This window comes from Mastigoproctus giganteus, chromosome 1 (assembly GCF_048544385.1).
Source record: "Mastigoproctus giganteus isolate SK-2022 chromosome 1, ASM4854438v1, whole genome shotgun sequence".
NCBI lineage: Eukaryota > Metazoa > Arthropoda > Arachnida > Uropygi > Thelyphonidae > Mastigoproctus > Mastigoproctus giganteus.
Window position 1 is genome coordinate 202502347 of NC_143575.1, and position 26041 is coordinate 202528387.

Sequence of the window (26041 nt, forward strand, 5' to 3'; positions counted from 1 at the left end):
CCACAGGGTTCGGTGTTGGGTCCATTGTTGTATTGTATATTTATCAATGATATTGATGAAGGTATAGCAGGCTTAATGTCAAAGTTTGCAGATGATACAAAGGTTGGCAGAGTTGTTAATGACAGTAATGGCAGTGTTCTATTGCAACAGGATCTAGATAATTTGGGCAGATGGGCTAAGAAGTGGCAACTGAAGTTTAACCTTGACAAATGCAAAGTACTGCATATGGGTAGAAGTAACCCCAGAGAAACGTACCAACTGTGTGGTACTACACTTAAGGTGGTAGAAAAATGAAAAAGACCTGGGAGTAATTGTGCAGTCAGATATGAAGGTTTCTGAGCAATGCAGACAGGCTGCCAGGGCAGATCATGGGGTTTTGTCAATGATATATAGGAATTTTGCTAGCAGGGAAAAGGAGGTGATTGTCCCTCTGTATAAGGCAATGGTCAGGCCACGCCTTGAGTACTGCATACAGGTCTGGAGGCCTCATTTTAGGAAGGATGAAGATTTACTTGAGCGTATACAGAGAAGGGCAACAAGATTGGTGAGGGGAATGAAGGGATCCTCTTACCAAGAGAGGCTTAAGTTCTGCAAATTGCAGTGGCCGGAGACTAGACACATGCATGGTGATCTGATTGAGCTGTATAAGGCCTTGAATGGGTTGAGCATGTTGAATTCTGATGGGACTCTTCTACTTGTTCAGATTACGAACCTAAGGGGGCATAAATTCAAATTAAGAAAGTACAGATGTAGAATAGATGTGCGGAAATTTGCCTTTAGCCAGCGGGTGGTTAATTGCTGGAACAAACTTCCATCTGTCGTTGTGGAAGTTGATAGGTTGAATAAATTTAAGGAGGAACTGGACAGGCATTTGGAGGGAATGGTGTGATTTTTTTTTTTTTTTTTTTGGCTGATGCTGCAGAAGCTCATACATTTGCTTTCTTGCATCACATGCCATCACTACTACTACTACTACCCCAGATGGTAGTTGCCTCTTTGAGTTGTTGTTGTTGTTGCTGTTATTTGGTTTTTAGGAGCATTAGCAACTAAGGCCATATTGGTCTAGGGATATGCGGTGGTTATTCCCTGACCTTTCCGCATCCTCCGTATTTGGTGGTCACAGGCTCGAACCCTCTTTGAGGAAATCCCACTTCAGCACACTGTGATCACTGCCACCTAGTGGTTCCTTTATCTGCAGATTCTTAATGCATGAAGAATCACTACTGATAATCAGATCAAGAGTATTACTCCCTCTAGTTGCTTCCCGAACATGCTGCTGTAGAAAACAGTCATCCAATAAATCCACAAAAGGCTTACTGGTGTGTGAGTGACTAACCCACAAATTCCAATCAATATCTGGGAAATTAAAATCCTCCATTATAAGACACTCTGATTTATTGTCCCACTCTATTTCTCTGTACAGTTGTTTATTATATTCATCAGAGTTGTTAGGGCTATAAAACACAACTATTCTCAATTTTCCTTCCCAGTGAATAGGGGTTAAATAACTGTAATAACCGTGAGAAAAGTGGAGGAGAAATATTTGAAGTTAGAAATAAGAAAGGAACCTGGGGTGGATGGGATATATCCAGTTACATTAAGGGAGTCAGCATTATGACTCAAGGGAAGTCCCCATGGACTGGAGAAGAACAAATACATCCTCAATTCATAAAGCAGATCAAAGGGTTACATGAGTAATTAAAGGCCTGTTAGTTTACCTGCTATTCTGGAGAAAGTAATAGTCACTGGTTAAAGAAGCAATGCTAGTGTATGATTGACCCACTCACACACTAGTATTGTAACCCACATATCATATAGGCAAGACTGCAGTTATATATCAGACACAGAAAGGGTTTGTGAAGGGGCAATCTTGCCTGACCAACTTGATTGGATACTACAGTGTGGTCACAAAGGAACTGGATGCAAAAAATTATTTTGGTATCATACACTTGGATTTCAGGAAGGCTTTTGATACTGTTGCACGTGGAAGACTACTGTACAAATTGTAGCAGTATGGCATTAATTGAAGGTTGTTGCTATGGATAAAAGGAATCTTGAGTGAGAGAAGACAGAGTGCTATTGAATGGACACTTCTTGTTGTGGACTAATGTTATTAGTGGATACCCACAGGTTTTGGGGGAATGTTCATGTTTTCTATATTTATCAATGATATTGATAAACAGACTTAATGTATAAGTTTGCAGATGACACAAAGGTTTATTAATGACAGTAGCAATGGTATGCTGCTGTATTATTATTATTATTATTAGCTATATTGTGCAAGGAAGCTTGAGGCTTATGCTGCACCAGCCAAAAAATATTTCTGAATTACTCTGGGGGGGGGGGAGAGAGAGAGAGAGAGAGAGAGAGAGAGAGAGAGAGAGAGAGAGAGAGAGAGAGAGAGAGAGAGAGAGAGAAAACAAGAACAAGACTGTCACTCAAACAGCCAGCCACCTCAATGGTTACTAAAATGGTGGTTACTACCATCCCTTCATTGGTGAATAAGCACACCTACTAAAGTTTCACTTACCAGCCCAGTAACAAACTTGAAACACAATATGTGAGATGTTCAAATGAGTCTGAAGTGAAATTCATACCAAAACAAGCACAGCTTTTGTTTCACTTTGGATAATTAGCATTAGCATTAGTAGAGGCATATGATGCAAGAAAGCAAGCTTATGCAGCATCAGCCAAAAAAAAAAAAAAAAGAAAAAGAAAAAAAAAAAGACAACTTTCATTTCACCCCTCCGTTCCTTTGAAATACCTGTCCAGCTGAGCCTTAAATTTATTTAGGCTATCAACTTCCACAACAAGGGATGGAAGTCTGTTCCACCAACCAACTACCCGCTGGCTAAAGGCAAATTTCCGCATATCTATCCTACATCTGTCTTTCCTCAATCTGAATTTATGCCCTCTCGGGTGATTATTCTGGGCAAGAGGAAGAATCCCATCGACATTGAGCATGCTCAAACCATTCAAGGCTCTATACACCCATGTCTGGAGACTAGGCACAAGCACTCGCTGGTGCCTAGTCTCCAGACACTGTAATTTGCAAAATTTAAGCCTTTCTTCGTAAGAGCAACATTTTGTTCCATTCACTAATCTTGTTGCCCTTCTCTGTACTCGATCCAGCAGCTCTACATCCTTCTTGAAATGAGGCCTCCAGACCTGTATACAGTACTCTAGGTGTGGCCTGACCATTGCCTTATACAAGGGAATAATCACTTCCTTATCCCTGCTAGAAAAATTCCTGTATATCATTGATAAAGCACCATGAGCTACTCTTGCAGCCCGTTTGCACTGATCAGAGAACTTCATATCTGCCAGCACAATTACTCCCAGGTCCTTTTCATTCTCTACCACTGTCAATGTAGTACCACAGAGTTGATACGTTGCTCTGGGGTTGCTGTTTCCCATGTGTAGTACTTTACATTTGTCAATGTTAAACTTCGTTTGCCACCTCTCAGCCGATCTGCTCAACCTTTGCAGATCCTGTTGCAGCAGCAGCATAGCGTCAGTAGTGTCCTTAACAACCCTGCCAACCTTTGTTATCGTTTGTAGACTTGGACATTAAGCTTGATATACAATCATTAGTATCATTTATAAATACAGAAAACAATAATAGACCCAACACTGAACCCTGAGGGACTTCACTAATAACATTAGTCCATGATGAGCAGTGTCCATTAATTACCACTCTGTCTTCTCCCTCTCAACCATCCCTTTATCCATAGCAGTAGTTTGTCTCCAATGCCACACGGCTCCAATTTGTGCAGCAGTCTTCCATGTGCAACAGTATCAAAAGCCTTTCTAAATATATAATATCAAAGTTATTCCCTGCATCCAGTTCTTTTGTGACTGCAACATAGTATCCAATCAAATTGGTCAGGCAAGACTTTCCCTTAACAAAGCCATGGAGTGTCAAAGTTATAACTGAAGTCTTCTCTAGATGATCCTGCAGTGCTTCTTTAACAGTGCCTCCATTAATTTTCCGGGAACAGAAGTTAAACTCACAGGTCTATAATTACTTGTGTCAGCCTTTGATCCTCCTTTGTGAATTGGGGTCACATTTGCACATCTCCAGTCTATGGGTACCTCCCCTTAGTCCAAAGAAGCTCTCATAATTATGGCTAAGGGTTTGCTTACTTCCTTTGCTGCCTCCTTTAATATAACTGGATAGATCCCATACACCCCAGGTGCCTTTTTTATGTTTATCCTCAACAATTTCTCGTCCACTTTCCTCTCAGTTATTACAAAATCATCTAGCTCACTGCCAGAGTTTACTTCACCTCTGGCATTCCCCTTCCTGAATAACTCCTCATGTGTGAATGTAGATGCAAAATACTCGTTTAGTTTGTTAGCCACCTCAACTGTTGAACCATCAATATCCAGTGGACCAATCTGATTCATCCTTTTCCTTCTAGAGTTTACATAGGTAAAGAACTCTTTTCTGTTTTTATTTGCATCCTTTGCCAAGGATTTATCATAATATGCCTTTGCCTGCCTAAACTCCTTTGTGACTTGGTTACAGACCAGCTTATATCTATCATAGGCTTCCATGTCACCCATTAATTTATATGTATCCCATGCATTTTTCTTCCCTGCCATATGTCTCATTAGTTCATCTGACATCCATTTAGGCCTAAACCTTGAACAATATTTCTTAGTTGAAATGTAAAGCCCGGTAGCTTCCGAGATAAGTTCTTTGAATGCTTCCGATTTTGAATTTGCTGTTGATAACATCATCAGTTGGTCCCACTGTATAGAATTTAAATACTGTCTCAGACTATCATAGTCGCCTTTACGAAAGCAAAAACCCTTCCTTTTACCCCTGATGGTAGTTTCCTCCTTGAGTAAATCCCACTTCAGCACACTGTGATCACTGCCACTGTGATAAAGGAACCTAGTGGTTCCATTATCTGCAGATTCTTAATGCATGAAGAATCACTACTGATAATCAAATCAAGAGTATTACTCCCTCTAGTTTGCTCCCGAACATGGTGATGTAGAAAACAATCATCCAATAAATCCACAAAAGCTTTGCTAGTGTGTGAGTGACCAACACCACAAATTCCAGTCAATATCTGGGAAATTAAAATCCCCCATTATAAAACTCTCTCTGATTTACTGGCCCACTCTATTTCCCTGTACAGTTTCTTATTATACTGATCAGAGTCATTAGGCCTAAAGCACACTCCTACTCTCAATATTGATCTCCCAGTGCTTATGTCACGCCATACTGACTCGACACTGTACTGTCCAGCGATATCGACTGGCTTCACTTCCTTGGATTCTATGTGTTTCTTAACTAATAGAATAACCTCTCCTCCCTTACTATCCTGTCTCTCATTTCTGTACATATTGTACTCCCCAAATTCCAGTTCTGCATTCTTTATATCTGTGTGACACCACATCTCTGATATCCCAACAATATCTGCCTTTGATGTTTTGAGCAATACCTCCAATTCATCAAATTTATTTGCCAAACTCCTAGCTTTGGTGTACACGCAAGTATACATGCACCTGTTCCTATTCTTAGCTACCCTAACACAACCCATGTGTTTATTTGTAAGGCAATGACTCCCAGCAGTCTCTGAAATATCCTGCATCTTGTTTTCCAGGCTGCTGCTCATTCCAATAGAAGCAGTGCAAGAATCACTTTCACTTCTGCCAGTAGCTACTGTTAATCTATTAGTCCTTGTAACCCCCCCCCCCCAAGCTAGCAGTTTTTCGACCCACCTAACGCTGCCTCGATAGCATCAGGAAATATTTTTGCACCCTTTCTATTTAAGTGTATCCCATCCCTGTAGAAGCAGTCTCTCCTGTTAACAAGTACAGACCAGGCTGAAAAAAATTCTACTCCTTGAGCCTTGCACAATCTTTCCAGGGCTGAATTGATCGACAAGGCTCTTATCATATACTCCCTCCTATCGTGTCTGGGTAGAATTGCAGACACTTTCAAATTCAACCCTAATTCATTGCTTTTTTTCAACAGTGACCTGTACTTGTTAAGTAATTCTGCTGGTCTCCTACTCTTAATATCATTAGTGCCAACGTGTGCAACTATATCACCTTTTCAGCCCTTATAAGATGATATCCGCTCTACAACGTCATCAACCCTTGTCCCTGGCAGACATACCCTGGTCCTGTTCCACCTATCCTTTTTACAAAGCATGTTCCCCATTTCCCTGACAATAGAATCACCAACAACTACTAGTTCCTGTGGGACCAGAGGCAATTTAGATCCTTCGAGGGCATCCACCCTGTCCTTTTAGCTCTCATACAGGCCCATAACAACGCTGAGTTGTCACCTGATTTCCTTGCACTCCTTACATCGCGCACACACAAAGACATCCCCAATGGCAGTATCATGTCCCGTACCCGATTGCTCCACAAACATCATGCAAGCAGTTCATTTTAAAAGGCTTTGATTCAGATGGCAACTGCCTCCATCAGTTCTCCCCTGAGCCAGCACTCCCATTAGCTTGAGCTTTTGCTTTGCTGCTCTGGTCTGAGTCATGATTTCGATTTAATTTCAATAAAATTTCAATTTCAGTACAAAATTATAACCCTAAACTTGTATCCCAACACAGTTATAACTCTTTATATATTTTTCAGTATCAAGTATTATATTCGAGTTCCATTTATATAACTTCCATATCAAGTTATGTATTAATTAATATGTTACGTTTGTAATCTAAGTCGTTATATGTACTTAGTTAAAAAGTACAATTTAATTGACAATGAAGTTTAAGAGGATGTGGAATTGGGCAGCAGTAATTGTAAGTAACATTCTCACTGCTGTAGTGGGGGCTTAGATGGGAACAGGTATCCTGTGTTTTATCAGACACTCAGTCTAAAACACTGATGGTCCAATATCTTTCTATTATAGAAGATTTAAGAGAAGTCCGGTTGGCCTGCCTCCCTAAAATCCCTCAAATGGCCCTCAGTCCCCAGCGGCTTTCACTCTCCCTCTTACGGCAGCGGGAGGATCAGAGTGGAAGCAGAGGGTGCTAAGAATCTCTGGGTACGACCAGGCGGTCATGCACGGAAACTGAACTTGGCCTGTTACAACGTAAGATCACTCATCGGCAAAGACAGGATATTAGAGCTGGAGAAGGAATTAGAAAATGTGAATTGGAATATCATCGGTTTGGCTGAAAGAAGAAGAAGAAATGAATCACTTATAAGTTTATCAAGTGGAAATCTGCTGTACACCAATGGAAACAGTGAAAGGAGTGAAGGTGGAGTTGGGTTTCTGGTCCATAAAGATTTAAAAAACATTTTGGAATTCAAAAGTACATCACCAAGGGTGTCAAGACTAATACTCAGGATTTTTAAGAGGTACAAACTAAAGGTTATAATGATTTATGCACCAACATCGAGCCATGATGAAGAAGAGATTGAAGAAATGTACACCGAAATTGAGTCTTTTTATAAGCAGAAAACCCACTACACTATTATTATGGGGGACTTCAATGCTAAGGTTGGAAAAAGACAAAACAGCACAGAAAGGGGAACAATAGGCAATTTTGGAATTGGTGAAAGAGATGAAAGAGGCAAAAGACTTGTGCAATTTGCAGAATCTCAAGGATTGTCAGTAATGAACACTTTTTTCAAGAAAAGGGTGAACAGAAAGTGGACATGGAAGAGTCCAAATGGATTAACAACTAACGAAATCGACTTCTTCCTCACTAACAGAAGATATATTGTGAATGATGTTACTGTCCTGAATAAGGTAAATGTTGGAAGTGATCACAGAATGGTAAGATGTACACTTGATATAGATGTAGGAAAGGAAAGGAAAGGAAAAAACTGACTCGAGTAAATAATACAAAGGTCTTTGAGATAACAAAAGAGGAGAAAAAGCAGTATGTACTGGAACTTAAGAACAAGTTTTAGCTTCTGCAGACTGCTCAGGACCAAGATATCGACGAGGAACATTACAACTTTCTGAAAGTAATAAAGCCCAAGAAACGTATAGGGAAAAAGAAATCCAAAGAAGAAAAAATTAGTCAAGAAACACTTGTTATGATGAACCGAAGGCGAAAAATCAAGAGCAAGATAAACACTGACAAGGAGAAAATTGAGTATACTGAGTTATGGAAAGTCATTAGAAAGAGACTCAGAGAGGACATAAGAAGATTTAACACAAGAAAACTAGAACAAGCATTAAGGGAAAACAAAGGATTTAAATCAGCAGCCATGAGCAATAATATAGAAAGACAAATGATACTGAAACTGAAGAATAGCAATGGTGTACTTATAAACAGCAGAGAAGGCATAATGATGGCAGCAGTGGCGAAGATGGATTGCAAATTAGCAACACATACGACATACCTGATATTCTTCCTGATGAGGTACAACACGCATTGAAGAAATTGAAGAATCAGAAAGCTCCAGGGGAAGATGAAGTTACTGTAGAGTTGTTAAAATTGGGAGGAAGAGACATAACAAAAACTGCCAAGGCTCTTCACAAAGTGCATTAGAAAAGGTGTGACGCCTAAGCAGTGGAATAATGCAATCATAGTTTTGCTGCATAAGAAAGGAGATAAATCAGAAATTGGAAATTATAGACCAATTAGCTTGTTATCCCACATCTACAAGTTGTTCACAAGGGTCATTACTAACAGATTAGAAAAAATACTTGATGAGAATCAAACGAAAGAGCAAACTGGCTTTAGGATAGGATTCTCAACTATGGATCACCTTCACATAATATCACAGCTAATGGAGAAAGCAAATGAATATAAAACACCATTATGCCTGGCATTTGTGGATTATGAAAAGGCATTTGACTCCATACAGCATAAGGCAATGTTTCGGGCACTGGAAAGACAAGGCATAGATACCCCACATATTATGATTTTGAAGAAAATACATGAGAATGCTACCTCCTTTATTAGACTAGACAAAGACAGTAGGAAATTTAAAATCGAGAAAGGAGTTCAACAAGGAGACACAATATCTTGGACTCAGGGGCAGTTCCCACGGACTGGAGATGTACAAATGTTCCCCAATTCACAAAGGGGGATCGAAGGGTAACACAAGTAATTACAGACCAGTTAGTTTAACTTCTGTTCCGGGTAAAATAATGGAGTCACTGGTTAAAGATGCATTGCAGGATCATCTAGACAAGACTGCAGCAATAATTCAGACACAGCATGGGTTTGTTAAAGGAAAGTCTTGTCTGATAAATTTGATTGGTTATTATGATGTGGTTACAAAGGAACTGGATGCAAAAAGTAATTTTGATATCATATATTTGGATTTCAGGAAAGCGTTTGACACCGTTGCGCATGGAAGACTATTGTACAAATTGGAGCAGAATGATATTAAGGGTAAGTTGCTACAATGGATAAAAGAATGGTTAAGTGGGAGAAGACGGAGGGTGGTAATCAATGGGTGCTGATCTTGTGGGACTCCACTAATGTTATTAATGGAGCCCCACACGGTTTGGTGTTGGGTCCATTGTTGTTTTGTATATTTATCAATGATATTGATGAAGGTATATCAGGCTTAATGTCAAAGTTTGCTGATGATACAAAGGTTGGCAGGGTTGTTAATGACAGTAATGGCAGTGTGCTACTGCAACAGCATCTAGATAATTTGGGCAGATGGGCTAAGAAGTGGCAACTGAAGTTTAACCTTGACAAATGCAAAGTACTGCATATGGGTAGAAGTAATCCCAGAGAAACGTATCAACTGTGTTGTACTACACTTAAGTTGGTAGAAAATGAAAAAGACCTGGAAGTAATTGTGCAGTCAGATATGAAGTTTTTTGAGCAATGCAGACAGGCTGCCAGGGCAGGTCATGTTGTTTTGTCAATGATATATAGGAATTTTGCTAGCAGGGAAAAGGAGGTGATTGTCCCTCTGTATAAGGCAATGGTCAGGCCACGCCTTGAGTACTGCATACAGGTCTGGAGGCCTCATTTTAGGAAGGATGAAGATTTACTTGAGCGTATACAGAGAAGGGCAACAAGATTGGTGAGGGGAATGAAGGGATCCTCTTACCAAGAGAGGCTTAAGTTCTGCAAATTGCAGTGGCCGGAGACTAGACACATGCATGGTGATCTGATTGAGCTGTATAAGGCCTTGAATGGGTTGAGCATGTTGAATTCTGATGGGACTCTTCCACTTGTTCAGATTACGAACTTAAGGGGGGCATAAATTCAAATTAAGAAAGGACAGATGTAGAATAGATGTGCGGAAATTTGCCTTTAGCTAGTGGGTGGTTAATTGCTGGAACAAACTTCCATCTATCGTGGAAGTTGATAGGTTGAATAAATTTAAGGGGGAACTGGACAGGCATTTGGAGGGAATGGTGTGATTTTTTTTTTTTTTTTGGCTGATGATGCATAAGCTCATACACTTGCTTTCTTGCATCACATGCTACTACTGCTGCTCTTGAGGAAACTTTCAGAAGATTAGACTGGTTGCAGAAAGGAGTCAATGTGAATGGAGAGTACCTAAACCATTTACGATTTGCAGATGGCATTGTGGTCATAAGCCACGATCCCAATGAATTAGAGGAAAAGCTTAATCAGTTATGCACAGTTAGTAAGGATTTTGGACTAAAGATGAATATGGCTAAAACAAAAGTAATGATGAACAAGTATGCCACAGAAAGGGAAATAATGATTGAAGGAGCAGTAATTGAAAAGGTGGAGTCATATACTTATCTGGGACAAGTTATTAGCTGTAATAATGATAAATGGCTGGAAGTCAAGAGAAGAAAAATTTTTGGATGGATAGCATTCAGTAAATATAGTCACATACTGAAGAGCAATATCCCAGTTTTTCTGAAACGTAAAATAATGAACCAGTGTATACTCCCCACCATGACTTATGGAAGTGAAACTTTTGCATTCACCAAAAGAATGGAAGAGAAGCTGAGAACTACACATCGAAAAATGGAATGAATTATATTGGGAATCAGACTTAGATAAGAAGAGAAACACAAAGGTGCTGGACAAATTAATAGCAATCTACTGTTTTTTAATTATTTTTAAGGTAAAAATTTATTGCTAAAAAATTATTTGTATTGTTTATTAAGTATTTTTAAGTTAAAAATACTTAAACAATTTAAGAATTTTTTTTATTTATTGTTAACAATTTATTGGTAAAAATACACAATTTTTCTGTTGCCAAACATTTATCTTCACAAAAGTGATACTATATTTGTTGATACTGACTGAAAATAATATTGATGTTCATGGGTAAAATTATTTTTAGCACCTAAGTATTGGTCAATGTAATAACAACTAATGGCAACTTTGAAGATATTTTTATAGCATAGATTAACCTACATTTAATATTTAGTTGGTATCCTCAAGATTGTATTACAGCCTTTGCAAGTCTGCATATGGAACGTACAAGATTTCTTTATGTTTCTGCTGGTATTTCATGATGTCATACCTTAATTACTGCCTCCATTAAGTCAGTCTTTGAGTGAGGATTTTTCTCATGAACTTTCTTCTTTAATAGCATCAATAGATTTTCTATGGAGTTTAAATTGGTGAGTTACTAGGCCAGGATAAAGGTTTAATATTTTTTAAACTCAAAGTCTTTAATAATCTTTGCACTGTGACACTGAGTTGAGTCATCCTGAAAACGGAATTCTTTGTTGTCAAACATTTCTCTTGCTGAGGTTAGCATTCGAGAAGAAAGAACATCTTTATACACAATTGTTGCCACTCAAATTAATTTTTGTTTCACTGCCAAACAAAACTTTCTACCAGTCTCCTTCAGACCCATTTTGGCACAGTTAGGCCCATACAATGTGCTTTCCTTTTCTCTGTTGTCTGCATTGGTTTCTTGATGAGACAGTATGATTTTATACTATATCCATTGTCGTCTCCATAGCCAGGTGGGCAGGAGCAGCGGTGCATAGCACATGCTTCTTGATTAGACCGGGGTTCGAGCCCGTGACCACCAAATACGGAGCAATGCGGAAAGGTCAGGGAATGACCACCGCATATCCCCGGAGCAATATGGCCTTAGTTGCTAATGCTCCTAAAAACCAAATAACAAACAAAACAAAACAAACTATACCCATTTTGAACAACTTCTTCTCACAGTTCTACCTGTAGCTTTTATGCCTCCATTGCTTGGCAAGACTTTCAGAAGAAGAAAATATGTTTTTAATACCCAAACAATATCAGTGATTATTGGCTCTCACTGTTGATATGCATTTTCTTCCACATTTTTCAACTCTTCCACTGCAAGCTTCTCCAAGGTCAGTGTTGATTACATATACCAAGAATTTGGGTTTGTTCTTCCTCATTCATTCTTAACCTTAATTTCAGTAGCCTTTCTTGATGTATTATCAACATTTTTCTTAACTTGACCAAAGTCAAAGTGCAAATTTCACAAAATTGCAGGAATACTATGATAAATACAGCCTCTCTCTCTCGTAATACAAATGAGCTTAAGCTGCTGCAGGTTTGAAGGGATCAAATTGTGAAATGTGGTTTGACACCATGGGGCAGAGTAGTGGTAAACAACAGGGTGGTAGGGGGGTGTGGTTTAGCTTTCTTATACTGAAGAATGTGTTTTGAAGAACGTATTGCTATTATTTTGACCAACAGTAACTCATGGATAGAAATTTTTTCTTGTTAATAATAATTTATTATTAACTTAAAAACAGTCTTAAAAAAACTTAAAATACTTATGTTTGAGCTAAAAATGTGAGAAATCAAGTAAGTTGCTATTAATTTGTCCAGCACTGTAAAAGTTAGGCCATATCTTTCCAACAGCTTTTTGTTCTTCCCAAAAATGAGGTGCCCAAATCTGTATGCAGATTTGGACACCTAATTTTGAATTTTGGACACCTCCAATAGTGACAAGATTAGTTAGGAGCACAAAAGAATATTCTTACCAAGAAAGACTGGGGTTTCTGTAAATTGTCGTCTCTGTAAACTAGGCATCTGCTTGGTGACCTAATTTAAATTTGTCAAAGGGGCACCAGTGTTAATTGAAAAAGGAGATGATTATAGAATAGATGTGTGGAAATATGCATTCTGTGGGAGAGTAATTGATTATACTTCTACATATTCTTGTGTTGCTGGATGGAAGGTTTGGGCAAAATGAATTTTTTTTTTTTTTTTGTTGTTGTTGTTGTGTTGCTGTATATGCTTTATGATTTTTCAACATCAGCAGATTAGAGGTGGATTTAAAGGTATGCACAGTCAGAGGCGGATTAAGGTCGGTTGAGGCACCAGGCGCAGAAGAAAATATTGGGCTCCTTAAAAAAAAAGAGACAGGGAAAATAAAAATACAACGACTTTTTTAAATAAATAAAAAATATTATGTACTATTAATGTTTTATTTCCAATAAAATTTGAATATAATATATGTATAATATAATTAATAATAGCATAATAATAATAATCACAAAGTTTTGAACTAATACTTCAACATATGTAAAAGTACAATTAATGATAGTATATGTATAATAGGAGTAACAATCAGAAATTTGAACAAAAAATCATAGAATTTTACTTGAAATTAAAATTACAAATGTGAAAATATTTAAATAAATATTTTTCTTGCTTTTCATTTTGCAAACGTATTAACTATCTCATCACAATCAATAATTTTAAGTAAATCGCTCTCTATAATATAAAATAGCCATATTATTTAGTCTTTCCTCTGAAATTGAATTTCTTAGATAATTTTTTACTTTTTTTAGACATGAAAATGAGCGTTCCCCCAATGCTTTTGAAATTGGCATGGTTAACAAAATTTTCAAAATAATTTCCACATTTGGAAAAGTTGCTTTCATATCTAATACTTTTTTGTATATATTATTAATTGATGGCTTGTCTTCTTTATCTAAAAAGATTAAAAACTGTTCCAACTCATCTTTAAAATTACTTGAATCAAGGTCATCTTTATACATTTCTATTAAGTTATTAATGCATTTTTTCTTTTCTTCTACACACAATGTAAACAGGAAAAAAACTCTAAAATTACTTATAACATTTTCATAGATTTTTCCGCATCTGCTCAGTTCTGCTATTAAATGATCGCATATTACGTAGAGTACATTATGTAAAAAAAATTCTTTTGGATTTTCTGTACAAGTTCGCTTGCAATCATCTTCAAATGTTTTATCTGTTAGTTCTTTAACTTCTGATTCGATTTTGTTGTATGTCTTATGTTTTCATTAATAAAAATTTCTAGACTTTTTAATAATGACACACCTTTAACAATTGTGCAGTCAATAGATTGTAAAGATTTACTTGTTGCATTGATTCTTTGCAAAATTTTATTCTATAGGACTGTCATTACAGCAGTTTCATAATGATTTTGCTTCAATAACAACAATTTTTTTTTTTTTCTTTTGTGGAATTGCATATCTCATCTAATGCCTCTTATATTTTTGTAGCCACATTTTAACGCTAAAACTGCATCAGCTCTGGCAGACCACCTTGTATCTGACAATTTCTTTAATGTATAAGAATCTTTATCCGATTTATTGCATAACATGCAATCATCGAAACGTCGATGCAGATAAAAATACAAATTTTGCACGAATAAAAAATATCTGGAAGCATTACTACAACTCTCTGCAGCAACATAACCAACTAAATTAAGTGAATGACTGGAGCATGGAATAAACGTTGCTGATGGAGCATGTTGTCTTATTCTTGTTTGCAGACCATTGTACTTGCCCGACATATTTGCTGCATTGTCGTAAGATTGTCCACGGCAATATTTTATATCTACTGGCAAATTTTGCAAGGTAGATAAAACTGTCTCTTCTAGATACTCCACATCATGTCTTTCTATAGGGAAGAACTTTAAAAATCTTTCTTTAACATCCCCATTTGCTGATAAATAGCGCACTACGAAAGTAAGTTGATCCACATGCACAACATCGGGGGTAGAATCTAAAATAATACTATAATATTTTGCGCATTTTATTTCCTCCACAATGTGTGCCATAAGATAATCGGCAATTATTTGCAAAAGTTATCACACGTCTGATGCGATAAGTAATTTACATGCCAGCTACCTTGATTTCCATACTTTTGTAAGTGCAACTTTAAAAAATCACCATATTCGCTCAAATTACTCTAAACTAGTCAAATAATTTCCTTTTCTCGAAGATGTTACACTCTCATTATGACTAAAAGCAATGCCCAAACTTGCAAGGAATTTTATTGTGGATACAATTCTTCGTAGAATCTCTCTCAAATAGTTTTCTTTTTGCAATGTAATTTGCAGATTTTGAACATCAATGCGATTTAACGTAGAGGAGTGCTTGTAATGTCTAATTGTAGAGGAGTAATGTACACATTGAAGCGATGTGCTATTTTGACATTTCATGCTTGGACAAAGTTATTCCAATATTTTTTCAATTTTGGAACCCTGTAGTCAACTTAGACTTTGAGCCCGAAAACATTTTGCATGAGTAACAATAAATTGATTTGGATGTTTTGGAAAAAATTAGCCACGTCCTTTCTTCTTTTTCGCCATTCAAAATTTTTCTGTAAAAATGGTCTTTACACAAGCCCTGTAGTAAATGCGATCACTGATTTAAGTGTAGTTATATCGCCTATATTTTTTTGATTTATTTGAAATTAGAAATTCAACCATTTCATTAGATAAAACATTAGGCCAGAGAGCAATATCTTTTAGTGTAACTTCGAACGGAATATTTTCCGTTTGCGTTTTGATATTTTCTAATGGACTTTCTTCTATATTTTTTTCTACTGGTTTTTCACCTGGTTGACTGTTGACTGGTTTTTCATCTTCTTCATCATTGTTGCTTTCTTCTATACCTTGGTTTTCAACTTCAACTAACTCTTTTTGTTGACTGATGGAAGCTCCTTGTTCTTCATCTTCATTGTTGCTCAAATTATGATGGTCTGAAATGCCAGGGCCAGTTATAAATTTGTCTAATGCTCCTTTCTGTTGGTTGGCAACTTGCTTGCATTTTTTTTTAATTTCTTTTTTCAGCCCCTGATAGATGTTTCATTTTTCTAGCTACCATTGGTAGCCTATTAATGAAAAGAAATAATATAAAATTTAATAGTCTGAATGATTAGAATATTAGAGAAGAGATTTTCCATTATAGTGCAATAAATTAATGATTAATTAAAATTCAAAAATTATTCATAAACTACGAAAATCCAGGCACTGATGTAACAACAGGAATTAATTTTATCTTAATATAATTTCAACAATATATGATATACGCATATTTGCGTATATCGTAAGTCTGCACTGCAGAAGAACCTTTGTAAGTACAAAGTAGCAAATATGATTCTATTGCTCCAATGAGCAGTAGCGCAGCTGCACGGGGGCCTATGCAGCATAGTATGTGTATAGTATGCAGCATAGTAATGAAATAATGAAAATAAGCGAATTTAAACATACTATCAGGTTTTACCGCCGATTGTAAACTTGTATGTAATTAAAATTGCACATATGAAACCAAACTTGGTGTCATTAAAAAAGTGTAAAGTTGGGGTTTTGCAGGCCCTTCAGAAGTCGGGGCCCAGGGCGCGCGAGCGCCCGGTGCACCCGCTGTTAAATCCGCCTCTGTGCACAGTACATGCGAGCATAGGGCCACAAAGTGAGCAAGGGGCTCTCCAAATTCTAAGAAAGCAAACACACAAAAAGTATATATTTATTTTTATGTTTGTTTGATGTTTAAAATTTCAATCTTGCACCTGCAGTGATATCTACCATTAAGTTTTCTAGACAAGGGACAGGTTCACCAAAAACCCACTTTTGGCAATATTGCTGTTTGACATTTATGTTGAGGTTAAGTAGTTTAGTGTTAACTTGCTTCTAAGTTTTGTGACTTTGACTTTTCAACCCACTGTAAATTAGTGTTGATATTGATAACCGACAGTAATTGTCATTTTTTTTTTTTTTTTTTTTTTTTTATGAAAATTCCAAACACAGGTATTAGAACCTAGTACTTAGTACCATGCTTGGGTTCGAGGTTGAGAAGACGACAGAAGATATATGTTGACATTACACTTGAACTTCTGTAGACTGTCATTTTCAGGAAATACGTATAAAGGAAGGGTGTTCCAGAAAATGGAAGTTGAATGAATAAACAAGGAAATTAAAAAGTTGGTTCTGTGAGTTTCAAGTTGGACAGTAAATGGATGTTGGCTGGTGGCAGCACATGTTTGGACTGTTTTGAAAGAGCGAGGTGGAATTATAGAAGCCATTTCAGAAGAACAGTGCCCATGGAAGTATCTGTAGAAAAGGCATGCACCAGAAACAGTACATCTATGAGACAGAGTGAAGAGACTCTGTTAGAGATGAGTCATTAATTAACATAACTGCCCTCTTCTCAATGAAATCTAGAAGCATGAGAGAGGTTTTGAGGGCACTGCCAAAGATGTGGGAACAGTATTCCATGGTAGGGCAGATTTGCAATTTGTACAGAGTGAACAGCTGTTTGGAAGAAAAGTAATGCCGAGAGAGAAAGAGAAAACAAAGTTTTTTTAGATACAGAGGAAGCAATATTTGTAATGTGCTTGTGCCAAGAGAGATTAGAAGTCAGGGTAATCCCCAAAAGAGATATATCATTTTGCCTAGAAATCGGAGTGTCACCAAAGGTAAGCATAGGAGCAGAAGAATTCTTTTTGCGAGATATAAGACAGGACTGAAATCAACTAAGTTGTCTTTGTCCCACTGGAGAATTACCTGGAGATCGGCATTTAAGGAATTGGTAGCGGATATTCGAGAAGTTGAAGCTGATTGAGCAGAGCAAGGTTTCTCAAAATGGAAAGAGGAATGCAATGTGATATCATTGGCAAAACTATGGATAGGATTTTGAGTCAGTGGAAGAAGGTCATTAATATACAAGAGGAAAAGAGTGGGGAAAAGAACTGAACCTTGGGGGACACCAGCATTAGTGGAGAAGTTAGAAGACAAAGCCATCTACATCACTGTCAGCGAGTGGTAAGAGAGAAAACTGGATAATCGATTACAAAAATCAGTTGGCAAACCATAAGATGGAAGCTTGTTTAGAAGACCTTTATGCCAAACACAATTGAAAGCCTTTGAGATATCAAGAGCAGCTGCTTGTGTTTCACCAAACGTTTCCACTGAATTTGTCCATAAATGGGTAACATATGCCAGAATATCACCAGTGGATCGACATGATGGAATCCATACTGGCGATTGTTGATCAGACAGAAGGTTTCTAGGTAGTTTAAGAGTCACAGTTAATTGATTTCTCCATTACTTTAGAAAGAGTAGAAGTAATTGCAATGGGATGATAATTGGATGGGAGGGATTTGTCACCCTTTTTAGGAACTGGCTGGATATGAGTAAATTTCCAAGCAGAAGGAAAAACACCTTCGGAATAAGAAAGTGAAAAAGGCTGCAAAGAACAGGAGTAAGTTCAGGAGCACAGGTTTTGAGAACAAGTGGAGAAATACCATCAGGACGTGGAGCTTTTTTAGAAGGATTCATCAAAAAAAGTATGTCAGAAGGATTCTGATGAATCCTTCTGACATCCTTTTTACGGAAGACCACAGGAGGCATTAAATGGAGCATGTTGGGAATGGTGGGATTGTTTTACCAAAATCATTAAAACATGAGTTGGAAGAAAAATGGGATGCTATCAGGTCAGCTTTATCCTTGGCTGAAGTGACAACATAACCATCTGGTTTTGACAGAGGTGGGAGCAGAGATGGGCAAACGTTGTGGCCAGTAGCTTTGGCAAGAGACCAGAACGCTCGCCTACCATTAGGGCAAGGAGCAAGTTTTCTACTCTTAGCCTGTTCAAAATCTAGTTTGCACTGATTTATAACTGCTTTACAATTGTTGCGAACTTTGGTGTAGGCAGAAAATGAAACTGAAGAATTGGAAACAAGCCAATTATGATTAGCATTAGTAGAGGCATTTGATGCAAGAAAGCAAACTTATGCAGCATCAGCCAAAAAAAAAAAAAAAAAAAAATAATAATAAAATAATAAATAAAATAATAAATAAATAAATACATAATAACCACTTCCACTTCACCCCTCTGTTCGTTCGAAATACCTGTCCAGCTGAGCCTTAAACTTATTTAGGCTATCAACTTCCACGACAAGGGATGGAAGTCTGTTCCACCAACCAACCAACCACCCGCTGGCTAAAGGCAAATTTCCTCACGTCTATCCTACATCTGTCTTTCCTCAATTTGAATTTATGCCCTCTCAGGTGATTATTCTGAGCAAGAGGAAGAATCCCATCAGCATTGAGCATGCTCAAACCATTCAAGGCTTTATACACCTCTATCAGATCACCTCGCTGGTGCCTAGTCTCCAGACACTGGAATTTGCAAAACTTAAGCCTTTTTTCGTAAGAGCACCCCTTTGTTCCATTCACCAATCTTGTCGCCCTTCTCTGTACTCGTTCCAGCATCTCTACATCCTTCTTGAAATGAGGCCTCCAGAGCTGTATACAGTTTTCTAGGTGTGGCCTGACCATTGCCTTATATAAGGGAATAATCACCTCCTTATCCCTGCTAGAAAAATTCCTATATATTACCACAGAGTTGATACGTTGCTCTGGGGTTGCTGTTTCCCATATGTAGTACTTTACATTTGTCAATGTTAAACTTCATTTGCCACCTCTCAGCCCATCTGCTCAACCTTTCCAGATCCTGTTGCAGTAGCATAGTGTCAGTAGTGTCCTTGACAACCCTGCCAACCTTCGTATCATCTGCAAACTTGGACATTAAGCTTGATATACCATCATCAATATCATTTATAAATACAGAAAACAATAATGGACCCAATACTGAACCCTGAGGGACTCCACTAATAACATTAGTCCATGATGAGCAGTGTCCATTGATTACCACTCTCTGTCTTCTCCCCCTCAACCACCCCTTTATCCATAGCAGCAATTTGCCTCCAATGCCACACTGCTCCAATTTGTGCAGCAGTCTTCCATGTGCAACAGTATCAAAAGCCTTTCTAAGATCCAAGTATATAATATCAAAGTTATTCCCTGCATCCAATTCTTTTGTGACTGCATCGTAGTATCTAATCAAATTGGTCAGGCAAGACTTCCCCTTAACAAAACCGTGCTGTGTCCTAGCTATAACTGAAGTCTTGTCTAAATGATTCTGCAGTGCTTCTTTAACTAGTGCCTCCATTAATTTTCCGGGAACAGAAGTTAAACTAACAGGTTTATAATTACTTGTGTCACACTTTGATCCTCCTTTGTGAATTGGGGTCACATATGCACATCTCCAGTCCATGGGTACTTCCCCTGAGTCCAAGGAAGCTCTCATAATTATGAGTAAGGGTTTGCTTACTTCCTTTGCTACCTCCTTTAATACAACTGGATAGATCCCATCCACCCCAGGTGCCTTTCTTGTATTTATTTTCAACAATTTCTCCTCCACTTTACTCTCAGTTATTACAAGATTCTCTAGCTTACTGCCAGAGTTGAATACACCTCTGGCATTCCCCTCGCTGAGTAACTCCTCATGTGTGAATGTCAATGCAAAATATTCATTTAGTTTGTTAGCTACCTGAGCAGGATCATCAACAGTTGACCCATCGATATCAAGTGGACCAATCTGATTCATCCCCTTCCTTCTAGAGTTTACATAAGTAAAGAACTCTTTGCTGTTTTTCTTTGCATACCTTGCCAAAGATTTCTCGTAATCTGCCTTCGCCTGCCTAACCTCCTTTGTAACTTGGTTAGAGATCAACTTGTATCTGTCATAGGCTTCTGTGTCACATGTTAATTTGTATGTATCCCATGCATTTTTCTTCTCTGCCATATGTCTCATTAGTTCAAATGACATCCACTTAGGTCCAAACCTTGAACAATATTTCTTAGTTGGTATGTAAAGCCTAGTAACTTCCAAGATAAGTTCTTTGAATGCTTCCCATTTTGAATTTGCTGTTGGTAACATCATCAGTTGGTCCCACTGTATAGAATTTAAATACTGTCTCAGTCTATCATAGTCGCCTTTATGAAAGCAATAACCCTTCCCTTTACCCCTAATGGTAGTTACCTCTTTGAGTAAATCCCACTTCAGCACACCTGTGATCACTGCCACCTAGTGGTTCATTTACCTGCAGATTCTTAATGCATGAAGAATTACTACTGATAATCAGATCAAGAGTATTACTCCCTCTTGTTGCCTCCCGAACATGCTAATGTAGAAAACAATCATCCAATAAATCCACAAAAGCCTTGCTAGTGTGTGAGTGACTAGCCACCAAATTCCATTCAATATCTGGGAAATTAAAATCCCCCATTATAAGACTCTCTGATTTACTGGCCCACTCTATTTCCCTGTACAATTTCTTATTATACTCATCAGAGTCATTAGGCCTATAGCACACTACTACTCTCAATTTTGATCTCCCAATGCTTATGTCACACCAAACTGACTCGACACTGCTCTGTCCAGCAATGTCGACTGGCTTCACTTCCTTGGATTTTATGTATTTCTTAACTAATAGCATAACCCCTCCTCCCTTCCTATCCTGTCTATCCCTTCTGTAGACATTATACTCCCCAAATTCCAGTTCTGCATTCCTTATATCTGTGTGACACCACGTCTCTGAAATCCCCACAATATCTGCCTTTGATGTTTTGAGCAATACCTCAAATTCATCAAATTTATTTACTAAACTCCTAGCATTGGTGTACACGCAAGTATACATGCACCTGTTCTTTTTCTTAGCTACCCTAACACAACCCATGTGTTTACTTGTACCCCAATGATTCCCAGCAGTCTGAAATATCCTGCATTTTATTTTCGGGGTGCGGCTCATTCCAATAGAAGCAGTGCAAGAATCACTTTCACCTCTGCCAGTGGCTATTGTTAATCTATTAGTCCTTGTATCCCCCCAATCTAGCAGTTTTCCGACCCCCTAACACTGCCTCGATAGCATCAGCAAACAGTCTTGCACTCTTTCTATTTAAGTGTATCCCATCCATGTAGAAGCAGTCTCTCCTGTTAACAAGTACAGACCAGGCTGAAAAAAATTCTGCCCCTTGAGCCTTGCTCAATCTTTCCAGGGCCGAATTGATCGACAGGGCTCTCATCATATACTCCCTCCTATCGTGGCTGGGCAGAATTGCAGACACTTTCAAATTCAACCCTAATTCACGGCTTTTTTTCAACAGTGACCTGTACTTGTGTTAAGTAATTCCGCTGGTCTCCTACTCTTAATATCATTAGTGCTAACGTGTACAACTATATCACGTTTTTGTGCCCTTAAAAGATGATATCCGCTCTACAACGTCATCAACCTTTGCCAGGGCAAAGGTTGATGATATGCAGCATTCTTCTCTTGAACAGCCTTGACACATTTATTGGAAAACCAAGGTTTAGATAAAGGATGAGATTTTAAAGTGGAGTGTGGGATAAAGGATTCTATTCCTGCAAGAATAATTTCACTGACACCATCTGAGAGCAAATGTTGACATCAGAAGTTTTGAAACAGTAATCCGACCAAGGAAAAGAAGAAAAGAAATCTCGCAGGTCATCCCAATTTGCATTCTTGTAATGCCAAACAACACGAGGTTGGGATTAGCCATGAGATAAAGGCTCCATTGGAGAAGAGACAATCACCAAGTTGTGATCTGAGGTGCCTAAAGGACCACTCACTTCGACTATGTACTTAGAAGAGGTGTTTGTGAGAAAAAGATCAAACGTGTTGGCTGTGTGGTTAGGATTGTTTGGTATTCTTGTAGGTAAATGAACAATCTGTGCAATGTCATTAGTAATTGCAAAAGCCTCAGCATCTCGACCAGCTGAATAGGTGTGACTAGAAAACGGAAGCCAGCTGGAGTTGTGAACATTAAAATCACCAAGGAAAATTACCTCACTGTTAGAAAATTGGACTGGAGAAAGTCAGTTTCCAAAGAGAGGAAGTCAAAGAGCTCCAAGTGATTTGTTGAGTTGAGAGAACGGTAGAGACAACAGATGAATTCGACACAATGAAGTAGAGAGATTTTAAGCCAGAGAAGATTGTAAAGAGGACATTCCAAATTACCAAGTCTATGACGGGGAATATCGGAACGGACATATGCACCTTTGAGGCGAAGATCCTTGACATAAAGTGGCCTCGACAATGTTCCCCACATACACACAGGGGAGAAATGTGGTGTTATGCAACAGCTGAAAATAAGTTTCATCTGCATTTTGGATGAAGCTTATTTTCATTTGGTTGGGACTATGAACAAGAAGAATTTTTGGTTTTGGCCAACATAAATGAGAAAAGTAGCAATGGAGGGAAACTGACCACATGGGTTCTCCTATCAAGTTATGGTCTAATTTGATCCTATCTTCATTTGGTGAAACCCTTAATGTGCAGTTGTATCTGCATATGCTTCAGAATGACTTTCTGTTGCAGCTTCCCATGTACACCTAGTGGTTTATACAAGATGGCAACCATGTCATGCATAGTAAATGTCATGTTGGATTTTTTGCCCTCACATTGTCATATCGTTATCCTGATTGTTACAACTGTGGGTATTTTTTTGCCGCCTCTGAATCCATAACCCATGTTAGTTTTTCTTGTTGGGTTTCTTGAAAGGCAAGTTGTTCCACAGGAATCTGCTAGACTCATGGACTTAAGAGCCTGTTTATTCAGCTTTGTAAAATTGATAAAGTTCTATCATTGCATTATTACAAGAATTGGTGTACACCTTCAGGATTGTTTGTCAAAACAGAAGGCATATTGAATGTGTGGTAAAATAAGAATGTTCTCCAAGAATCTTAGCATGAAAATTATTTGTAACAATTAATGAATAAATGATTTTCAGGACACATACATAGCACACAAAACAAGAGATTTCATGTGCTACCTTGCATATGTATTGGTTGTGAGACAAATTGGTCTTCCTCTAGAACAAAGATGTTAAATTAGCAATTTTTATTCTTCATAATTTTCTTAATTTTTTTTTTTTTTGTAGGAAAGAAATCGTGCTCTTTAAACAGAACTGATCTAATTGAACAGTTGAATGAAGCAAAATATCTGAAGCAAGAAATTGCCCTGTTACAAGAAAAAATTATGGATCATTATGCTGAACAAATAAGTGATAATTTAAGTTGTATAGTTCAATAAGATTTATGCAGTTTCTTTTAGCTAGCTCATTGACACTAATGTGAAGTCATTTTGACTTTTACTTCCCAAGTTTTTTTTTAGCTGTTTTGAATACTTAAAATCACCCTCAATATATCTTAAAAAAAAATTCAAGCACTCTACATTGAATAGGTCAGAATGACTTTCTGTGTATGCCTTTGGGTTTTTATGCATATCAAGTTAAGATATTTATTTCAGTTTAAATTGCAGTTAGCAATTGAATCAAAAAATATATTGTTAGACTTATAATCTGTAGTAAAACAATACAATAAGTACAACTTTCATAAAAATATGTAATTATTGTGCAAGGCATGATGTATTTTATATACACGAGTGAACATATTGGACCAACAGACACAATCACAGTGCATTGCAAACATACAATGTGTATACAGTTTTTAGAAACCAGCAAACACCATTGAAATCTTGAATTGATTAGCAGACATAAATGGATAATGCACTGATTGGCCAGTTTATTAGATACATCCTATCATCCAAGGAATCAGTCACTATTTCAGGAACAGGGTCATATGCCCATACAAGGTTATCTAAACCAGGCAGTCAGATATCGTGTGTGTGTGTGTGTGTGCACGCGCACGCACGTGCAAACCCTTTCTTTGGCAGAAAGTTAAATATATACATAAAGTAGTAGAGCAGTAAATACATTAATACATATATAAATTTGCATTTTTCAAGTATTATTTTCTAATACTGTATCTGTTATTGTTCAAATTGTCTTTAAAGTTTACATTACCTGCTGCCATCTCTTAATTGTGTTTCCAATTAATACCAGATGCAATTTGAATAGAGGGGAACATGAAAATAGCATTGAAAGTGTCAAAGGAGTAGGAGATTGCATATATCAGCCATTGTTTGTCCAATTTCGGCTAAAAATGGGACAAAATTCTGTAAAATATTGAAATGTTTCAAAATTTATGAAATTGAATTAAGTAATAAATAGATTTGGAGAGTAAAAATAAGAAGATAACCACTAGTTTTTTTTTACTGAATTAAAAAAAAAAAAAAAATCCGTTTTGATTTTGGTTAACAATTACACTCTAATACCCCAGTATTTGTCAAGTGAATAAGAATAAATTAATATTTAAAATCATTTATAAAGTAAGTTTTAATTTTTTTAGAATTCTACAGAAAAATCACTCCAGCCAGCCAGCAGTAGAAAATTTACTATTATGAGCCCACATGCATTTGGCAAACCCACTCATGAAATAACCGTTTCATGAGCGAGTTTGCAAAATGTGTGTAGGCTCATGATAGTAAGTTTTCTGCTGCTAGCTACAGAATGATTTTTTTTTCCATAGAATTTTATTTCATTTAATAGCAGGGTAGGGAATGATGATCATACCTACATCAATATTTTAGGAAAATTGAGAAAGCTACACCTAACAGTAATAGTGAAAAATAATAATAAAATGATTAATAACAGTTACAGGCTACTAGAATTTTGTGCAAGCCACGTACTCTTAATTATGACCACAATTCAGCATAATCACAAGTTTATGAAGAGGGAACATAACTGAATCTATCATTATAAAAAAAAAATCTTAGACAGTTAGATTGAAGATACAAGGATACAGTAAAACCCTATTAAGAAGTCTTCACATGTTAAGAAACACCTGCATTTGAGCATTATCTTCAGTGTCAGCAAGCAAAACTTGAAAGAAACAAAAATCAAAATACTGCTTGCTGTGGTGACTGAACACCAGTGAGATTCTTGCTTCGGATCGTAAATGTCGGAAGCAGGAGAGCGGTTCTGTTTGGAGAGGGATCAGGCATGAATGATGCTTCAGTAATTGAACAAGAAAGATGCTGCTAATTTTAAATTCTTGTTTTTCAACACTTGAACAAAACAATTAATGATGCAGGTCAAATAACACAGTTGAGGAATTCACAAATTGATGTTATGCATATAGATTTCGTTTAAGTTTAAA

At 37.3% G+C, this 26041-nt stretch overlaps 1 protein-coding gene across 1 annotated transcript in view; it reads left to right on the forward strand.

Annotated features, from left to right (window-relative positions):
• Positions 1-24074, forward strand: part of LOC150091453 (uncharacterized) — a 149223-nt gene extending 125149 nt beyond the window's left edge. Inside the window, exon 8 of the mRNA XM_090390379.1 lies at positions 23923-24074. Coding sequence (XP_090246505.1) covers positions 23923-24074 — 152 coding nt within the window. The remainder of the gene's footprint in view (positions 1-23922) is intronic.
• The last annotated feature ends 1967 nt before the right edge of the window (positions 24075-26041 follow it).